General features: G+C 35.0%; 2 protein-coding genes and 2 non-coding genes across 4 annotated transcripts; 3 read left to right on the plus strand and 1 right to left on the minus strand.

Annotated features, from left to right (window-relative positions):
• Window positions 1-1,918: 1,918 nt before the first annotated feature.
• Window positions 1,919-3,400, minus strand: LOC136203322 (DNA repair protein XRCC3 homolog). The gene has a single exon (XM_065994444.1). It carries the CDS (start codon window positions 3,391-3,393, stop codon window positions 2,413-2,415), a length of 981 nt encoding a protein of 326 aa, XP_065850516.1. The 5' UTR covers window positions 3,394-3,400; the 3' UTR covers window positions 1,919-2,412.
• A 931-nt stretch (window positions 3,401-4,331) lies between these two features.
• TRNAE-UUC (transfer RNA glutamic acid (anticodon UUC)) lies at window positions 4,332-4,403 on the plus strand. The gene has a single exon. It is a non-coding gene; the product is annotated as a tRNA-Glu (tRNA).
• A 10,081-nt stretch (window positions 4,404-14,484) lies between these two features.
• On the plus strand, window positions 14,485-14,556 carry TRNAE-UUC (transfer RNA glutamic acid (anticodon UUC)). Its single transcript has one exon. It is a non-coding gene; the product is annotated as a tRNA-Glu (tRNA).
• A 2,200-nt stretch (window positions 14,557-16,756) lies between these two features.
• On the plus strand, window positions 16,757-17,264 carry LOC136201972 (histone H4). Its single transcript, XM_065992372.1, has one exon. The coding sequence runs from the start codon at window positions 16,823-16,825 to the stop codon at window positions 17,132-17,134; it is 312 nt and encodes a 103-aa protein (XP_065848444.1). The 5' UTR covers window positions 16,757-16,822; the 3' UTR covers window positions 17,135-17,264.
• Window positions 17,265-21,883: the final 4,619 nt, after the last annotated feature.

Here is a 21,883-nt window from a genome sequence, read left to right on the forward strand (position 1 = left end):
TGTGTTTTGGTTGCTAAGTTGCACCTCACGAGCTTGAACCTGCTCCTTATGAATGGATGCCATGCGATCCTGTTGAGCAGTTTGCATACCTATCATTTGAGCGTTCATTATTTGCAGTTGAGCTGCAGTTGATTCACGTATCTCCAGAATTTGCAATTGAATCTGAGCTTGAACATCCTTGAGTTGTTGCTCATATATTTCCATGCTTCTTTCTACGCTTTCAGTGCTGCTCTAGTTCTTTTCTCCGTGTTATTTACCATACAGATGGAAATGGCCAAGAAATGGAATCTCTGATACCAATGTCAGATTCTCAATTTCTTACGTTAGAAAGTAGAAGGAATAAGAAGATAAAGAAAGATGAAAAGAGAGAGAAGAAGAAGAATTTAGGAAGAATGAATGTTTTCATTCATATTCAACATACCTCATAATTCAGTGCTTATCTCTTTATAAAGAGAAAAGGACAAAAACAGTTATGGACAGCTGTGGGAACTTTACAACTGGCATAACAAACCTGCTACTCGTAACAAATTGATTCTAGCAGTAGTACCCAGTACTAGCTTTTAGGGAACAATAAAGCAATGACAAAATAACAAAATACAAAATTAATAAAGGAACCTGACAAATAACACTTTTAGTCCTTGAGCTTATTTTCACGTTTGTATGTGACAAAGGAGTTCCAGTATTAGACGGAATGAAAGTGCATTGATACCAGGATTTGCAGATGGACTCTTAGACTAGTTATAGTTCTATTCGTTGGAACGGGGACAAAAAAGGAATTCTTGTAAGAGAAAGTGGACTACTAAGCAAAGTCTTTTTTTTTCTTTTCCAACAACCCGAGCTTTGCCTAAGACTTAGCTCTCCCTTCGTTTGCTTAACTGAGCTAGTCAACATGAAGCTAGGCGTACAATGAAAACTCAGTTCGAAAGCTCGCAATTATAAGTTCATGAACACGTTCATAAGGAAGCTTAGTTCGATTATTTTTTAAATATAAATTCTTCTTTTACATTCGTTCATTTTCATTCTAACATCATCTCAAAAATCTAAGTCATACATCATTTTAACTCTCGTCCAAGTCAATTTTACCTATTATTCATCTATATATCAATCGTTAATGGATCATTTTGAATGACATAAAATTAACACATAATTTTTTGGGTTGATTAGGATTGACCCACTGACTCGACAATGACACGAAATGATATGAATATTTAAATTATTATCATATCCTCTCATATGTTTATATGCCAACTTAATTAATAAAAGTAATAAAATTATAATTACTAATTGCAAACATGACTCGAACTCTCCATATTTTTGCATGCAACTTGTAAGCGCATCACATAAACCAAATATAATATATTAACAGACTTTTGGATTGTCATAGTTAACATACTAATTAAAAAACTACATAAGAATTATTATTATATCCTACTATATTTTTTAAATGTCACCATTAACATGCATGCAAGTAAAATTACATGTGACTCGAAAAAATCATCAAAAATCGCTGACCATATTAAGTTGACAAAATTATGACATAACTTTTTGAATTATAGATTGATTTATTTGACATTAATCTGATAATTGATATGATACAAACACGACTAACCAATAATTAACACCAGTACAACAGCCTCTCTTCCTATCATTCACTCTCCAGTAAGAGGCCTTAACCAAATTCCGAGGAGTAGCCGGGCTTCAGCCCCGGCTAGCCCCATTGTTCCGCCCCTGCCAATTTAGCTGCACATAGTTGGTCCACAGAATGTGAACTTTAAATGTGAAGAACAAGATACCTAATTACCTATCCATGGTCATGCTCATAATAAAACTCTATATATGCCATTCCAGGCACAAACTCAGTGAAGCAAGGAACCTGAAAATTTTATCTTTTTCAAAAACATAGCATAAAAACTTCTCTGTTTACAGGCCTGACCTAGAAAGAAAAGCTAAAAGCAAAATTATCTTTGTGCTTATGAATCCTTCAGTCTAAACTCTATGGCAAATGAGTTTATAAGACCATTGTCAGACTTCACTCTTTGCTACACAAAACCTGCAAAAATCTTAGACCTTTTTGGGTTTATTACAGAGACAAAATGCAGCTTTCATGTTGAAAACGCTTGATCATTCCAACTAAATCATTGCAAAACAAGTAAAAGATAGTGGTTATAGGGATTGAACAGACTCGTGACGCATGATTTTGCCAATTTACAAAGCTACATGGCATAAATCACTAAACAAAATTATCCAAGATAACATCATCCAGCAGCAATTTGTATACAGAAGATTGCAATTGGAAATAGAACAAAAAGATTTCAGACTTCTTCTCTTCCAAATTGAAGCCCCTAAATAAATAAGATCAAAACAAAATTGATCAAAGCCAAAAGGTTTACCTTCAGATGATCTGGTGGAGATTTATCTATCAATTCCGCAAACCCCTTCTGTCCTAATAACATATTCACAAGATGAATAGGGCAAATGAGGAGCGAAGACGACATGGAGCCGCCTCTTTGTCTGCCTACTCATGAAATTAGCTTCACTATCGTTAACAATGGCGTTTTCAATTTCATCTCTCGATAAGAAAAGCCTTGAATTTATACAATTAGCCCAGGCCAATCCTAATGCCGCACAAACCCTCCTCCCAGATGTAAAAAGGCAACTCAAATTCCCAATTCTGACTCCATTTACTTCCTCACCAGAACCCACAAAATCCATCACCTGATTAGTTACCACCACCGCCAAATTAAATCTCCTCGCCAAGGCCTTCAATTTTCCAGATATCTTGAAAAACAGCGACGATCTCTTCTTTAGATCGCTTGGAGTATTCTCAAACTCAGATCTGAAAAGCGCCGCAACTGAATCAATCACAATTAGTCGAATAGGTAATTGAGCTTTGGAATTTAGAAGAAAAGATTCTATATTGGGAATTATACCGAGCAGTTGGTCTGCAGATTGTATACTTTGCACATACACATTGTCACATGGATTATAGTTATGTTTGGCTTCTTTATTGACGAAGGTATGAGAATATAAAGACTGAAAGGAATGAGAGAGCTGGTTGAGGCGGCGAAGTGGGAAGGGGAATTCAGTGTGGAGGTAGAGAGAAGAGGCGGAGAGGCCGCCGAGGGGAATTGGGAGCTGAGCGCAGAGGGAGAGTTGGAGACAGATTTGGGTCTTGCCGGAGCCGCTTTCTGCGACGATTTCGGTGATTGAATTGCAAGGGATGCCACCGTTGAGAGAGGCGTCGAGGATGGGGCAACCAAGGGTGCATTTTTGGGCGGGGATTGAATGGTTCAAGAGATTTTCAGGCGTCATGGACACAGTTTTTAGGTGTTCATGATCGGTTTTCAGAAAGAGGGGTTTAATTATGGGCGGGAATTGAAAATTAGATTTCATTTTGTTTCTTTATTTTTTAGTATTTATAAAAGATTTCATTTTAAATTCAAAGCATAAAAGCCTCCAAAATAAAATTATATACTTTAGAGTTCATATTTAATAAATCTAGTTAGATTGCAAAACCAACTATGGAGATTTAAGTGTCAAAAAAAAAAAAAATATGGAGATTTAATTTTTTAATTAAATTGCAATCATTAATTTTTTAATTAATGGTTGAGATTGCAACTTCACGTCTTATATTGAAGTCAAGAAAGAAAATCAGTTGTCCCTAGTAGAGGTGGTAATTTCCGTGTTCGTATTATGTTCGTGTCGTGTCCAATTTCGACTTAGTGTCAAAAACTCAAACACGACACGAAAAGGTTATCATGTCAAAATCTCAAATACAAACACGGTCGACACGAGCAACACGACACGACACATAATTTAAATAATAATATATAAACGTTTTTAATTTGACACAATCCGATATGTTTGACATGACATGACCCGATCTGCTGACACGATCCGACCTACTGAAGAATTCAGAAGGTAATAAAAAAAAACCAGCTACCATAATCAATACCTAAACTAAATCCAAAAACTCATATAAGAATTAATACAAAAGTCTCCAAATTTTCCATAAAGCATCCACTTCAAACCTTCTAAAAATCCATCAAATTCATCAAACTAAATTCAAAACATTCATCAAATTCAAATCTGACATTAGGAATCATATTATAAAACTAAAATAAACAGATCACATTTCTTACATTTGCATCTATGTCGCTCGTCTTCTTCAGTCATAAGTAACAACTCATAGTTTTCTCAAACTGCATATGATAACTTTCTTACATTTGGTGTTTACTTGTACTGGTTTGATATAGATTTCATTTCACGGTTGTTTAGATATCGATAGTTAACGATTAATAGGTTTTCTTTTTTATTCATTTTACAAGCATTTCGATGTCGTCCAGCGGTTAGGATATCTGGCTTTCACCCAGGGGACTCGGGTTCGATTCCCGGCATCGGAATTTTCTTTTTCCAAATGATTACAACTACCAATATTATATATTGAATATTATTTTGTTTCAGATTGAAAACCCGATAATATCGGATGTAATTGTATTTAATTTGTATCTATTGTTTTAGGGGTTGTAATATTTTTTTTCCATTTATTTTGTGTATAAATGTGCAATAGACATAAAAAAAAACATGAATTTAAAAAGCTTAAAAGAGTTACTAAAAGTGCGAGTGTATTTAGAAAGGTTTAGTATGAGGACGATTGGTTCATCGAGCGATTTTGGATGTGCTTAATATTTCTTTCCGATAGGATATTAACCTTCTCCAAACGTACCTAACTTCCCGAACCCACTTGCTTACTACAATGAATCTCAATAACATTCTCGCACCTAAAATTCGGATGACAACACTTTTTTCGAAACTGGTCCCGTCGAGCTGTCGTTTCTCAATAGGACTCCGAGTATAAACAGTATCGTAGCGTCATGATAGACCTTCTGAGGGTGAAGCCTTACCGAGGTAGGCTCCGCCTATAGTGGTGACTATGTTGGGATTTAGAGAAGTTGGTTATGAAATCAATTTCTTTTGTACATTTTGAACTATTCTTACTCTATTTTAAGCTCGCATAACATCCACATACAAAAAAAGAAAACCTTTTGGGAAATTATTACGAATGTCTCCAATATCCATTCGATACTATGAGCCCGCCTAGTGTCAATGCCCATTGTAAAAAAAGTTATGGACTATTCTAACTCCATTCGAATGGAATAGTTTGATCTTTTTGCAATGGTACCCATGTCTTGATCCAAACCTCACGTAATGGCTTTAGTCACTTCCCCTATGTTAAGTGATGCGGCCCGCGTTAATGCTCAAATGCTCACTAAGGGATAAGTATACTCCACCGTTATCAAGTAATACATTTGGAAAGTCTAAACTACCAGGTGTATTTAGAACTGCTAAGTAGGAGGGCAATGGGTTCATCAGAAGATTTTGGATGTGCTTAATATTTCTTTCCAATGGGATATTAACCTTCTCTAAGCGTACCTAACTTCCCGAACCCACTTGCTTACTGCAATAAATCTCAGTAACATTCTCGCACCTAAAATTCGGATGGCAACAATTTTTTCGACACTGGTCCCACCGAGCTGTCGTTTCTCAATAGGACTCTGAGTACAAATAGTATTGTATCGTCATGATGGACCTTCCACGGGTGATGCCATGTAAGGTAGGCTCTATTTATAGTGGCGAATCTGTTGGGGATTTAGAGAAGTTGGTTCTGAAAATAATTTATTCTATACATTTTGAACTATTCTTACTCTCTTTTAAGATCGCATCACATCCACATACAAAAATTTGGACTCTGTTGGGGATATAGGCTTCGACTATGGTGGCAATTTAGGTTTTCTTTTTTGGACTCTGTTAGGGATTTACTCATAACTTTGCCACGTAGAACCACATACACCTGAACCTACCCTCTAAAAAGTAGAATGTGTTGAAACACCTTTCCACATGATTTTGATTTGACAAAATCATTTAAGTTAATCCATGATTAAGGGACAATTACATTTAAGTGCTTTGATTTAATTGTACTAATATGTTTGTTCAATGTTGAGTATAAATATAAATACAAATAGAAATAAAAAGTAAGACAGGATGAAGTCAGCATAAGATCACAGCACAAGCTGAGTAGAGTGGAACTCAACGTGAGAGAAGATAAGTCATCTTCAGAACAGAAGCTTAAAGATCAAGAAGCTGAGTGGAACGAAAACTCAATATCAAAAGTAGAAAAGTCTTCCTAGAACTATGTCTTGCAGAACGAAGCTGACTATGGAAGCTGAGTAAAAGAGAACTCAGTATATGCATTAGCAAACAATCACAAACAACAGCTATCAAAGACAAGCTGAGTGATCTTCAGGACACCATGAATGATCTGTTTGCTAAAAGACAAGCTCCGACAACTGTCTGCACCAATAATAGAAACCTTGGAATTACGCAAAAGCCAATTTCGAGATACATGGGTCAACTGTTCTTTTGCTAAAAGACAAACTGGCACAAGAAGATGAAATCTGCGAGAAGAAGACAAATCTGACGACTGAAAATTCAGACGACAGGATTGGCCTGCAAAAACTGAAGCTGACCAGAACTTGTCTCAAAAAGGAGCCGTTTGGATCAACGGACAAATCCAAAGTTCAAACCATTTCTGCTTCAGACCTCAACTATATAAGGACATGATCATTCTTGGATCATTAGCCCATTACAACAAGAACAAAAAGAGTATACATACAAAGCACACAAAAGCCAAAAGAGATCTTACACCAAATTTCTATTCTTGTGTAAAAGCTAGATTGATTTTCTGTAATCATCTAAAGTGTTCTTCATTCGAAAAGAACAATTTGTATCAATTGTAAAATTGAGAGTGTTGTGTTGAGTACTCGGTGTTGAGTGCTTAGTGGTAGAGAAATCTAGGTGTTTGGTTATAGCACTTAGTAGGAGCTGAGTAGACGAATAGAGGAAGGTACTCTTGCATATTCAACTGCCTTGTAAACGGTTTGTGCTCTACCTTTAAAGAGCTCAGTATTGGATTTAAAAAGCTCGGAGGGACTCTGGGGACTGGACGTAGGCGGAGAGGTCGAACCAGGATAAGTCGTACTGAGTAAATAAGAGTGTTGAGTTGGAAGCTGACCACAATAGTGTCAATTCCCAACTCATACGTAAAATAGTTATAGTCAATATCTGACTAATATTTGACTATAGCGCCATTGACCTATCCAAAAATCCAATCCAACACAGCAGGATGAAGCATGTCAGCATAAGGCATCACTTCATCAGAGATTATGTACTCAAGGGTGAGATCAAGCTGACCTATGTTCCAATAGATGAACAGCTTGCAGATATCTTCATCAAGCCTTTGGCTCGTGAACAATTCAACATACTAAGGGAAGCTATCGGTATGTCTAATCCTCTTCAATAATACTATATGCTTAATTGAATGATGAGTGATTACCATACTGAGTGACTTGTGCTAATTTAGTAATTTCTACATGCTGAGCTTAAAATGTGTTATAGAAAGTCACCCTATGCTGAGTAAGACATACATGCTGAGTGATTATCTTAGGCTGAGTTACTAAAGCAGTATGAAAACCCTCTATGTAAAACTGTCCACTCAGTGCCACAAAACGTTCAGTATTCTAACAAACTGAGTAAAATTCACTTGCCCAATTACTGATAGCACACGTGCCATAAATAGCCACCTAGGGTGACGTAATCGCAATAATAAAGAAAATAAACGCGCTGAACATGTCATAAATGTCAGAATCTTTGTCGATTGATCATCTCGAGGTAAAACGACTAGTTCAAACGTTTAGGCTCAATTCGAACTTCTATAAATAGTGGAAGAATTCCCACTTATCACTCTTTACACTCAAAATCCTTGGCAAATAGATTTTCATCTCTCTCACTCTCCAAATCCCAAAACCTCTCGAAAATCTCTGAGAAGATCATGTCGGACTCTTAGAATATCTCCGATGGTGATTACGACAGAAATCACTCCGATGAAAACCCTAAGTCTCCTCCTCAGCAGGAATATAGCGAGACTCCTACCAAAGGACAAGGTCAGCATGACCAAACTTCAAACAAGAGTCCTCAAGCTGACCTCGCAACCTCTTCAAAAAAGAAGAAGAAAAAGAAGGACAAGCAGCCCAATGAAAAGATTTTCCTCAAAGTCTATAAAAGCGTTAAGAACCATGAAGTACTTCGCTGTCGGTGGTTCTCTCCGAGCTTCGTAACGGCTGAGCAACCGTTCTGTGAATGGATCTCAAAAAATGAATGGGCTGGACTCTTCTCCCTTCATGGTAAAGCCTACCCTAGGTTAGTGAGGGAATTCTACTCTAACCTCCGTGTTGACGAAGAAGATGTTGACCATCTGGTAACCTATGTCAAAAGCCAGAAAATAACGATTACCCCATCCTATCTAGTAACCCTGTTAAACCTGCCAGCCAAAGGGAAAGAATTCAGGACTACAAAGGAGAAACTTGACCACACAGTGACGTTCTATAAGCCGGCGGATCACAAAGGGGAAATAACTAGTACATGCATGGGTCAGAATCAAAAGATGGCTCACTACCTGCTGACTAATTTTATCTTCCCTAAAATCAACTTAGCATCATCAGCTTCAAACTTTGAGCAGTGCTTCATCTAGCACATGCTGACCTATCAACCACTCAACATGCCGGTGTTTCTTATCGGTGCACTTCAACGAAGCATTGGGAAACTCAGGTTGGGGTCCCTCATTACCAGAATCCTTGAAGATCATCAAATAGACTTGATTAATGAGACTGAGTCTTGCGGAACTGAAATCACAGCGGCTGTGCTGTTCGGGTTAGTATACGACCAACCCCTCAAGTCTAAAAAGGGAAAAGAGGTCATCGAGGAAAATGAGGAAGAAGTTGATGATGTATAGGATGTGCAACCCAAAAAAGCCATGGTTGAACCTGCTGACCAAGCTAAGCAAGAGAATAAGAGGAAAGCCATTCAAACCTGTTCAAAAGATGTTAATGCTGCCCCAAAGAAAATCCGGGTTGTATCAAAGGGGAAGAAAGTTGATGCTGGACAAACTCAGGACACACCTAAGTCAGCAGAGAAAAGAAAAAGGCAAGTTGAGCCTGAAGAAGAGAGTGAGGAAACTCCAGAGCAACCATTGCAGAAAAAGAAAAAGAAATCTTCGGAGTTAAGTCCCATTGATGCTGTCCCTCTTGGTTTTGTGATCTCCGATGATTCGCATTTCGCCAAAAGTCAAGAAATTGATCTTGAGAAAATCCCCGCTGACCAAGATGAAAAAGAGTTGGGTAATCTCGGATGATAGTTTGATGCTGAGGAGACAGCAAATGTTGAGCAACATGAGACAGTTAACACTGAGCTAGTTGAAGAACAAGCTGAGCCAACAGCAAAGGAACATGCTGACCTAGGGGTAAATTCACCTTCTGAATCTCTTGATTCTATTCGAGCTGACCCCTCTCCTCCAAAGGCTAAGAAATTGAGAAGACTTAAGAAAAAGGCTCAGAAGTCGCCAGTTATTGATCTTTTGGGTGATTCTCCTCTGTGGGATCCCATTACTGATCTATCGGACATGCAGTTCCAATTCTTCTCCAATCCTACTGAGCCTTCTCCAAAGGAACTTGAGAAAAAGCAAGCCTCTGTTACTCATCCTGAGGAACAAGCCAAGACTCCAGAAAATCCAATTCCTGCCGAGCAAGAGCTCGAAGTCCAAGCTGCTCAAAGTGAAAAGCATGCAAAGGAAAATCCTGCTCAACCTGAGTTGACTCCTCCTGCACCAACTCAAACCAACATTGAGGAGGCCAATATTTCTACTTATCCACCTCCTTCCACTCCAATATCGCAGAATGTTGAGAAGTCAATTCCTACAGCTGACCTAAATAAAAGCCCAGCTGTTAACCAAGCTGGCCCCTCTGGTTCCACTCGAATTCCGGCAACTGAGCACATTCCTGAAGCAACATATGCCTATCTTCATGATACTGAGTCCGGGCGTCGCATTATTGACTCCGCTCAAACTATTCTTTAGGATTTGAACACTTCTCATACCGATGCTGCTGGGTCTGCAAATATTGAGTCACCACAAATCTCGTCTGTCACTCAACCCCTAAATGAGATCAAGGGTCTTAAAGATCTAATAAGTGTCATGACAATGGTCCAAACACAACAACCCAAGCAAGAATCCATCGTCAAGCTGGCCGAACTGCAGTTAATGATGATGAATCACATGGATTCCCTTCAATGCCAAATCAATGCTCTGTCTGCAGTCAACACGGGCTATGCTACCTCTACTGAGTTGAATCAACATTTTACCAAGTTGAACTCTGAGCTGACCGACACTCACGAGCTAATCTCATCAACTTCTCAATGTTCGGTCGAACAAATTAGCGAAGCTGTCCGTCTACTCAACTTGAGTAAAGAGGAAATGGAAACTGATCAACTCAAGACAAACGAACTATTGCAATACTCCCGAGCCACCTACAAACATGTGCGACACAAACGCTCAACGTTAGTTCTATGATTCGGCTTTGCTTAAAATGTACCATCAAGCTTATGCCATGATAACTGACATTATCACATGGGTAGGAAAATCTCAAGAATACATATTGAGTATGCTCAGTGCCTCGATCCGAATTCCCCGTGATACCTTGGACGATGGTATTCCAGTTTTTGATGGTCTAAGGGAAAGCACGAAAAGGCTCAAGGCGTATTCAGTCAGATTAACTCGTGTTGCTCTCAACGACACTTTCATTCCTCCTCCGCCCGATGGTGGCAAAACGGGGGAGAAAGAACAAGCTAATAGAACTTAGCACACATGAGAAGCATCTGGTAGTCATCAGCAACAAAAGGGAAAAGGCAAAGTCAATCCTGCCCAAGTCCAAGTCAATAGGAAGAAATAGTCTGGCTAGATTTGCTAGGGTTTATTCTTGACTTGTATTTTTTATGCGTATTTTGTCTTGCTGACTATTTATAGAATTATGCATCTTTTATTCCAAATTGATTGATCTTATGTGATGCTTACTTACGTATTGTGCTTTATGCTGATCTGTCTTAATTGAACAAACAAAAGAAAAAGGGAATATACTCAGTACACATTAGACTTGATACATTTGCTCTAGGTTTCCCATAACTCTGATATCAAACTAACCATATATCAAAATTGAGTCAAAACATATCCCACATATTGACCTCTTCTGAAAACTGACCTAGGCTCATCTGAATTAAATCTTGGAAGGTCTAGAACTGAACTAAGTCAGTATAAGCATGCCTTAACTTTACTCAATTAAATCTTAGAAGGTTTAGAGTTAAGTCAAGTCAATAGATGCAACTCTTATGTGGGAGTCATTTTAGAAGCATAAAAAGAATTTCAATCATGGGGAATCTCAATGCTGAGTTCCATCAATTAAATATTTTGCCAGCATCAAAATGGGAGAGTTTGTTGAAACACCTTTCCACATGATTTTGATTTGACAAAATCATTTAAGTTAATCCATGATTAAGGGACAATTAAATTTAAGTGCTTTGATTTAATTGTACTAATATGTTTGTTCAATGTTGAGTATAAATATAAATACAAATAGAAATAAAAAGTAAGACAGGACGAAGTCAGCATAAGATCACAGCACAAGCTGAGTAGGGTGGAACTCAACGTGAGAGAAGATAAGTCATCTTCAGAATAGAAGCTTAAAGATCAAGAAGCTGAGTGGAACGAAAACTCAGTATCAAAAGTAGAAAAGTCTTCCTAGAACTATGTCTTGCAGAACGAAGCTGACCATGGAAGCTGAGTAAAAGAGAACTCAGTATATGCATTAGCAAACAATCACAAACAACGGCTATCAAAGACAAGCTGAGTGATCTTCAGGACACCATGAATGATCCGTTTGCTAAAAGATAAGCTCCGACAACTGTCTGCACCAATAATAGAAACCTTGGAATTACGCAAAAGCCAATTTCGAGATACATGGGTCAACTGTTCTTTTGCTAAAAAACAAACTGGCACAAGAAGACGAAATCTGCGAGAAGAAGACAAACCTGACGACTGGAAATTCAGACGACATGATTGGCCTGCAAAAACTGAAGCCGACCAGAACTTGTCTAAAAAAGGAGCCGTTTGGATCAACGGACAAATCCAAAGTTCAAACCATTTCTGCTTCAGACCTTAACTATATAAGGACATGATCATTCTTGGATCATTAGCCGATTACAACAAGAACAAAAAGAGTATACATACAAAGCACACAAAAGCCAAAAGAGATCTTACACCAAATTTCTATTCTTGTGTAAAAGCTAGATTAATTTTCTGTAATCATCTAAAGTGTTCTTCATTCGAACAGAACAATTTGTATCAATTGTAAAATTGAGAGTGTTGTGCTGAGTACTCGGTGTTGAGTGCTTAGTGGTAGAGAAATCTAGGTGTTTGGTTATAGCACTTAGTAGGAGTTGAGTAGACGAATAGAGGAAGGTACTCTTGCATATTCAACTGCCTTGTAAACGGTTTGTGCTCTACCTTTAAAGAGCTCAGTATTGGATTTAAAAAGCCCGGAGGGACTCTAGGGACTGGACGTAGGCGGAGAGGCCGAACCAGGATAAGTCGTACTGAGTAATCTCTAACTCTCTCTCAATATATATATATATATATATATATATATGTGTGTGTGTGTGTGTGTGTGTGTATGTATGTGTTGCTTGTCATATTTACTCAGCATATAAACTATTTAAACTGACACTGAGTAAATAAGAGTGCTGAGTTGGAAGCTGACCACAATAGTGTCAATTCCTAACTCATACGTAAAATAGTTCTAGTCAATATCTGGCTAAAGTTGTCTTACACTATAATCGGCCGTGCTGACCAAAGCTGAGTTAACTAACTCAAGAAAACATATTAAGTCAGCTTAATTAAATTCGAAAAAGTTATATTAGTTCCTAACTCCCCCTTGGAACTAATCACACGGGACCAACAGAATGTGTAGCCTCTTATCGTCTTGAATACAGTTAAACGACGGCGTATTAGAAGCTTGATTCCATAAGTCTTGCTAGACCCATTCAAGAATTTAGTCGTTGCCATAATCACTCATGATCATAGGAATCATGGGTCAAATGGCCTCGAAGGATATCATGCCATGATATATGGACTTCCTCCATCCTATCAACATGATACATGTGGCTCACCCTGTCATACAGCTCAACATCGGTATAAATAGAGTAAGCTCAGCTCGAGGTAAATAATTTTATTCGTTTTTACATTACAGTTTTAATTTACTGATTGTAATCATCTTATGATCTTCCCCATGAACTGAGGCATCAGATTGGGTTCACCGTATAAACCCCTCATTTGACATTATTTCTTTGCAGTTGTATACATGGACTTTCAAGATTCAACCACATCAAATTAGTGCGATGAGCATGACTGATACAATGATGAATCGTTTAAGCAGCTCTATCGAAACCCCTTCCACTAGTTGTAGACACTAGATTTAAAGCCCATGAAAACCTATGAAAGATGGTTGGAAATACGATCGAAAATTAATCACAGAAAATCACCCATTATAAAGATAAAGTCAACTCGTTCCCATTGAAAATCAATTTTTAGAGCACCAAATTTAATTTTGGGATATCTTAGTGAGCCGTGTCCGTTGGAGTGCCATGACGCACTTTTTTCGGAGGTATGGCGAATAAGTTGTGACTAGGTCAAAATTTTAAGATGAAATTGGACAATAACCTTAGATAGAGTCATTTTTAGCCAAGATTGTCGAAATCAAATGTTTGAAACAACATTTTTAGGAGACAAATGTAAACGAGGAAGGAAGGGAAAGGGGGCCACGTGAGGGTGCATGAATAGCACACGTCAACCACGTGCCTGCCACCAAGCAGCGTGTCAGCGCCAATGCATTCAATCACTTGATGCCCTTTCCCTTTCCCGGCATTAACCTTTTGAGTTAAAGTGAAAACTAACCCTATTTTTTTAATTTATCATTATGAATCCTAAAAATCTTAAATTGTGTCTATAAATAGACAACTTTTATATAGTTTGAGATACGACAAAAATTACACAACAAATAATCAAACCTTTGTCAAGAAAATTCGAATCAATCCTAATTTTCTGAAATTAAATTTCCCACAACCCTAATAAACATTTTTAGGGGAATATTTTGTCTACTATTTAATTATTTATACCGTAAAATATAGATTTTTCATCATTTTTCCTATTTTATTTTTGAGTTTTGATTTTTATTATCAAATAGGGTGTCACATATATTTCATGTATATATTTGATCTCTAAATTGATTTAAATTAACACTATAACAATGATTTACTAGTTAAATCATTCATTATGAGTTTTTTAATTTATTCAAATAAAAAATTTTATACTTTTTCGAGTCCGGTATTAATCATATTACAAGTTAATATTATTGATTTAATCAGTTCATTTTATTCACAACGATGATTCAGGGTAAATGAATCAATTCGAGATAGATTTTATTTCATGGCTGTGTAGATATCGATAGTTACCAATTAATTTTTCTTTTTTATTCATTTTACAATCATTCCGATGTCGTCCAGCGGTTAGGATATTTGGCTTTCACCCAGGGGACCTGGGTTCAATTCCCGGCATTGGAATTTTCTTTTTTCCAAATGATCACAACTACCAATATTATCTATCGCCACCATTGAACTAATTTTACTTCATTTTAATCTCTACTTTAAAAACTTTATTTTTATTCATTCCTGATATAATAATTTTGTTTTTATTCACTTTAATCCCTAAACTAATAACTTACTTTTTATTCATTTTAATCCTTAATTTAATACATTATTTTTATTCATTTTAGTACCTAAGTTTAAAGTTTTCAATTTATTCATTTTAGTCCCTAATTTAGAATTTTATATTTTATTCACTTTAGTATTTAATTTGAATTTTCTTTTCTTTTTTCAATTTGGTCCTCGAATAAACTTTCGAGTTTAGTTCTTTATCCATTTTTACACTATAATTTATTGTATAGCCATGTTATTTGTTCCTAACATTTTATTTTAGTTGATAGGAGTATGAGAGAAGATTATTGTGGTGCAGATTAAAGATCCGAGAATATCATATCCTTAATTTAATACATTATTTTTATTCATTTTAGTACCTAATTTTAAAGTTTCCAATTTATTCATTTTAGTCCCTAATTTAGAATTTTATATTTTATTCACTTTAGTATTTAATTTGAATTTTCTTTTTTTTTTTAATTTGGTCCTCGAATAAACTTTTGAGTTTAGTTCTTTGTCCATTTTTACACTATAATTAACTGTATAACCATGTTATTTGTTCCTAACATTTTATTTTAGTTGATAGGAGTATGAGAGAAGATTATTCTGGTGCAGATTAAAGACACGAGAATATTAGATGTAATTGTATTTAATTTGCATTTGTTGCTTATTGGGTTGTAATATTTGTTGTTCATTTATTTTGTGTATAAATGTGTAATATAACATAAAAACATGATTTTTCCGACCAAAGCAAACTTTCAAGATGAATTTAAAAGGTTTAAAAGAGTTACTATAGTGTGCGTATATTTAGAAATGCTAAGTACGCGGACGATTAGTATAGTTTACATATATTTATGTTATAATTAAATTCAATCTCCTCATGACTCGAGTCATGCATATTGGTCTCATCCACGTCCATGTGAATGCCGACATCATCAACATGCTCCTCCTCACCAGCTCTAATGTGCTGTCTCGGTTGCTTGGTAGGCCTCTGCTGCCTCAGTGCATCCTACTGTCTCAGTGCCTCTCAGTCCCTTCGAAGAGAGGCAATGACACCACGCTTGGTCGTGTCCCGCTGTTCGGAACTCCCGCATTTCTTAAAACTCAAAAAATGACAAACTAATCGAATAACGTCAGTTGTTATTTACTCTCATTGAAATCAGTTCCTAAACCCTAAGTGATTCCGTTATTATTTACTCTAATATTCTATTTCTACACACTAATTGATGTCAATTAATGAAAAATAAGTACAAATTTAATGCAAAAATAACAATCAGATGCTTCCCAACTCGATAGAGGCATTTTTTTTTTTAATTTCGGCGCCCTAAGGGGGGGGGTGGATAGAAAAAACGCCTCCCCATTTGAGAGGTGGTCAAGATTTCCGCCTGCCCCAAGTAACCGCGTGCCTTTTGGATAGACGAATTCAAGTTTTTCCTCCAATTCGGACGACGTTTTTGTGTTTTCGAATCAAAATTTTGAAAAAAATATATCTTATTAGTAATCTATCCTTTTCCTTTAGCGCGGCTCCTTTCTGACATGATTTTCGTCCCGAAATGTGATTCTGAGAGAGATTATGAAAGAGAGAATGAGAGGTTTTGAGAAATTTATATGAAAATGGTAAAATTGTCCAATAAGAAACGGTAACTAATAAAATCGGGACGGTAAATAGCAATTTTTTTTTATAAAAACCAATCTCAATATTATATAACGAAATTCAAATAAAAATTCTAAGTTTATCATTACTAGACTTTGGTAATCCAATCTAGCCAAACCAATTAGTATCTGTTTGGATATCTTAAAGTTTTGTCCTCAAATAAAAAACAGAATCAATTCAAAATTTTGGACAAACCAAACGCGGCAAATATTTGTGTTTTCTAATGCGAGTGAATTCCCCCCAAAAGCACACCCGATATACCAATCCTACATTTCCACATTTCAACCAATCAGATCACACCAATCTCAATCCAACGGCTCTAAGTCAACCAAACCCCTTCACGCGGATCTGCACACAATCCAACGGTGCCCACGCCATTTCTGCCGCTATAAAATAATCCGCAACCGCTACTTCTTTCGTAAACACAATCCAATTAGAAAGGGGGAAGAGGAGAGAAGAAGAAGAAAGAAAGAAGAAAAAATGTCAGGAAGGGGAAAAGGAGGAAAGGGCTTGGGAAAGGGCGGTGCCAAGAGGCACAGGAAGGTTCTCCGGGATAACATTCAGGGCATCACTAAGCCGGCGATTCGCCGTCTGGCCAGGCGTGGTGGAGTTAAGCGTATCAGCGGTCTCATATATGAGGAGACCAGAGGTGTTCTCAAGATCTTTCTCGAGAACGTGATTCGTGATGCTGTTACATACACCGAGCATGCTCGCCGGAAAACTGTCACCGCCATGGATGTTGTCTATGCTTTGAAGAGGCAGGGCCGAACTCTTTACGGATTCGGCGGTTAGAGGTTGAAGATCTAGGGATGAAGATTTAGGGTTTCTTTTTGTAAATTTGGGGGTTTGTTTGGTAGTGTTGTTTGAAATGCAATTTTCTGTGCGAACTGCTACTTTAATGAATCGAATGATATTTTGCCAAGATTTGTGTGTTTTGATTGCGCTGCTAATTTTCTTTCATACGTTTTGCCCAAATTAGAAGTTCAAAGGCTTCGATTATGTATTACATTTCCTTAGATTGTTCGATCATCGTCATCATCAACCAATTTGGGTGAATTGAATGCTAAATTTGGTCTTCTCTTTTCTCTTTTCTGATTAATGTATGAGAAAGCTGCAATTCACTCCAAATTAGAACATTAAATTGTAGTTTTCTGAAGCAGGAAGCAATAAAGTGACTTGTTAAATGTTGTAACTGTGCCGCAGCCTATGAACTTAAACTGCCTTGCGCATTTGTAAGAGTTGCAGGATTGGTTGAATTGCCGTTTCCGTTTTGCTGAAGAAATTCCTAGTCCAAAACAAAGCTTAAGCTGCTTCAAAATTTAAATTGAGAAAGGAGACAGAATTTTCATTCCAAACGATCTGATTCGCTGCATCTAGGTGCACCAAAGGACCTCTCCAGCGTGCAGTAAGTTCAACAGTTGAGGAAGCACAATTGTGCAGTAACCCGGAAAATATCTGGTTAGCGGATGACTCGGTTTGGTTAGATGGGATGAATTTATAAATTAATGCAATAGATAACCAAATGTATGTCGGAAATTTCATATTGTAGAATATTATAAATTTAAAATGGAAAAAGTGAATAATGAAAAATTGATGGTTTTTTCTAATCTTTGCTTGACAGGTTTGGGATTGGATTCTTTATTCCGTTAAAATTTAAGTAATTTGTAAATTTCATTATAAATTTTTATCAAAGTCAGACTTTATCCTGATCTTAACAGTGGGTTGACCTATTCTTACCTAAATTTTAATCTACTAAAAAAAATTTATGTTTTTAAATTTTTTTTAACATAATTAAACTTTCATAATGAGAAATTGTGGATAAGTTATATCTATGGCCATTGAATTTTACCTTTCAATTTTTAGCAGTATGATTATTGAATTTACACTTTTTAATACCGGTAACCACTTAACGTTTTAAAATGACCGTTTACGGTTTTAAAATAAAAAATTTGAAGAGTTAATAACATTTTAAGAAATTTTAATTTTTTAAAAATTTTCATTTTCAGATCATTTAGATGTTTGGTTAGGAGAGAGAGTGAATTTTTAGTGAGCGAAAACTCTAAAAAATGTGATTTTACAAAATAAAAAATGTAATTTCATGGTAAATTACCGTTCAGAATAACTTTAATTCTTAAATATTTAAATTTTGATGCCGTTAACGGTCATTTTGAAGAGTTAGTTAAAATTGAGTGACCACGTGTATTAAAAAGTGTAAAATCCAGTGACCATACCATTAAAAATTGAAATTCAATAAACACAATGTTAAAATGAGTAAAGTTCAATAGCCGTAGATGTAATTTACCTGAGAAATGGATGTTTTAACACCATTTGAAATTATAAAAAGTTAAAACTTCCATCAAGAAATGAGAATTTTATAATTCATTTTTTTAGGAGAAACGCTCTTTTACATATTGAAGATGTAGTTGTAGCATCACGGAATTAATAGTGTATCTATATGACATGGACGACACAAATGTCGCATAAAAAAAATTAAGTTTCTATACAGAAATGAGAATTTTCTATAAAGAATTTTATAAATAAAAATTTTACAATTCGTTTTTTAGGAGAAACACTCTTTTACATATAGAAGATGTAGTTGTAGCCATCACCGGATTAGTGATGTATCTGTATGACCTGAACGATATGCATGTCGCATAAAAAAAGCTAAGTTTCTACAAAGAAGTGAAAATTTTATAACACATATACAATTCGTTAATTAATTATTAGAAGAAACACTATTTTACAGGCAGAAGATGTAGTCGTAACATCATCGAATTTGTAATGCATTTGCATGACATGAACGATACGAATGCCGTATTGAAATGAGGACTTTTGGATCGACCTATTTTTACTTGCGCACATTATTTTTTTCCACTCTTTAATTTAGCTTTTGATTTTTTATTATTTATAGTTTAGTTAACAAATTACTAGTTAATTGAAAACGATGAGATTCTTTAATTTTCATACAATCAAAATATTAATTTTTTAGAAAATAAGCAAAAAATGGTGTTGCATCAGTTCCTCGCTAGACTGTCGTTTTCCATTTCAATTCCGATTTAATTCGGTTTTGTTGCAGATTTAACAAACTAGTTCGACTCAGATCAATAACCTGCCCGATTTTTGGTTAAACCATGAATTCATCAACATATATCATTATTCAAGAAAATAAAAAAAAAAAACTCAATAAAACAATGTAAATTATGTTTTTTTTTATCTTAAAAATAATAAATTTATACTTTGACATTTTTTTTTAAGTAGATGCAATTTAATTTTAGGATATATTAACTTGATTGGCACTGTGAACTTGCATTACTTTGATTTTTCCAATATTATATTATATAACAAAATTTAAATAAAATTTTTAAATTTATCGAATTATTGCTAAGAATAATGCTCCTAATGAGCATTATTCTATCCTAATTCTGGAGTTTAAGATAACTGCATAGATAATATTTGGATAATTAATTTATTAGTCCCTATATTTTGATAAAATACACGGTTCAGTTTCTGTATTTTAAAAAATACATGATAAGATCCCTAACGTTTTTCTTGGTGAACTGTTTAGTCCCTGTCGTTAGACTTTCATGAAGATTCTGTCAGTTAATTTGAATTTGAGTCAAAATCTATTTAAAATAAAAATGTAATGACTTAACTATGCTTTACAACAAAAATCAAATATATAAGACCATTATCTTTATTGTTTCTCATCTCTGCGTTCTTCTTTTCTTTTATTTTATTTTCCTTTCCTTTAGACTCTAATGCATCTGAAATCAACTTTTAGTGTTCTTCTTTTTTATTTTCTTTTTAATCGTTCAAATTCGTAAGCATTGGGTCTGTGTTCTTTTGCTTATTCTCCATACAAATAGCTTCTTCTTCTAAATTGGATTTCCTCTTCACAGGATTTCAGTAACAGTGCAACGAAATGGAAGGGAAATGCAGTGATGTTTAGAGCAATAAAAAAATTAGCAGAAACATCTTTCGTCATCACTGAAACAGTTGGCAGTAAACATGAGTTGAGAATATGGAAGAAATTAAACTCACCATTGAGAGTAAGAGGATTTCCACCTTCAATTCGAACATGAAGCGTAAGCGAGAGAGATTTGAGTCGATTTCTACATTCAATTCAAACATAAAGAGTGAGCATAAGTGATACGTTTATGCCTTAGGGATTCAATCCTTTTTCCATTTCTTTTGTGAGCGCGTGTTGTGAGAGAAAGACACAGAGGTGTGAATTGCTTTTGACTGATAAATTGTAAAGAGTAATTTAGTCATTTCTGAATTTATAAACGGTAAAAAATCTAACAAACAGACGGAAGGACTAAACAGTTCATTGAGAAAAAGGTTAGAGACCTTACCGCGTGTTTTTGAAAATACAGGGACTAAACAGTGTGTTTTGTCAAAATATAGAGACTAATAAATTAATTACCCTCATTTATTTTATAAATTAACTCCTTTATTATCTAATTATCACAAACAAAAAAACCCATAATAGAGTTAATTTATAAAATAAATAAATATAAAGATAAATTAACTCTTTTCTTTTTTCCTTTTTCCTTTTGACTTTTGATTTTTTTTTTTAATACAGTTAGTAAATTTGGAATGTGTTTGCTAACGGAATCAACCTAAAGACACATGTTTGCCAACTTATAAACCATTTAGTGTATATTTGAAAATGATCCAAACCACGATGTTTATTTTTGTACTTTCCCTAGTATATATTACATATTTTTTTAGTAGATTTGTCCAAATATTCACCCACTTTATATAATTTCGAAAAATAAAATAAAACTTCATAAATTTTATATGATCAACAAATTAAAATTTTATATAGACAACGTAAAATTTTATATAACAGTTTTAATCAAAATTATAAAAACTTATACTGTATACATAAATAAAAATATAACATAATAAACATATGTAATTTAAATTTTATTTAGCATAAAGTTAGTTAACATATTATTTTGTTTGATTTGGTTTCACCAAAATCCGTGTCTAGCCGCAACTTCATTTGACTTCATTATTGCTGAACCTAATCCAACCATTAGGGTTCGGTTACATGAATCGTAAAAAAGTCGGACGAATTGTCCGACTTCTTTACAATATTTAAGTTGGATGAACTTCATCTGACTTCAATATAATTAGCCCAACACTATCTTTTAGAAATATTTATGATCAAGTTGTTTTCAAGGTAAAAAGTATAATTAATCTTTTGAACTTTACTTGCTTTAAGGATAAACTAGTTTTAGACTCGTGCTTTGCACGATTTTTTGTTTCATTTCATGCGCATTATAATATTCCAGAATAAATGACTCAATATTGTTAAATATTTCAAATTGTAAATATATTTGTTATTTATTATCATTAAACATGTTAAATTGCAATAAACAAAAACAAAAAATAGAACAGTTTAAAAAAAAAAGTTGTAATTAACGAAGAAAAAGAATAGAGCAGTGGTTAAGAAAAAAAATGTACTAATAATATTAGTTAATGTTCGTAAATTTCATTCATCCATAAATTTTACTATTTATTAATTCATAA

The sequence above is a fragment of the Euphorbia lathyris genome, chromosome 8 (genome assembly GCF_963576675.1).
Source record: "Euphorbia lathyris chromosome 8, ddEupLath1.1, whole genome shotgun sequence".
NCBI lineage: Eukaryota > Viridiplantae > Streptophyta > Magnoliopsida > Malpighiales > Euphorbiaceae > Euphorbia > Euphorbia lathyris.

Excerpts from the sequence above, each read along its gene's own strand:
- LOC136203322 (XM_065994444.1), bottom strand. The coding sequence starts at position 3,393 with ATGAAATCTAATTTTCAATTCCCGCCCATAATTAAACCCCTCTTTCTG.
- LOC136201972 (XM_065992372.1), top strand. The coding sequence starts at position 16,823 with ATGTCAGGAAGGGGAAAAGGAGGAAAGGGCTTGGGAAAGGGCGGTGCC.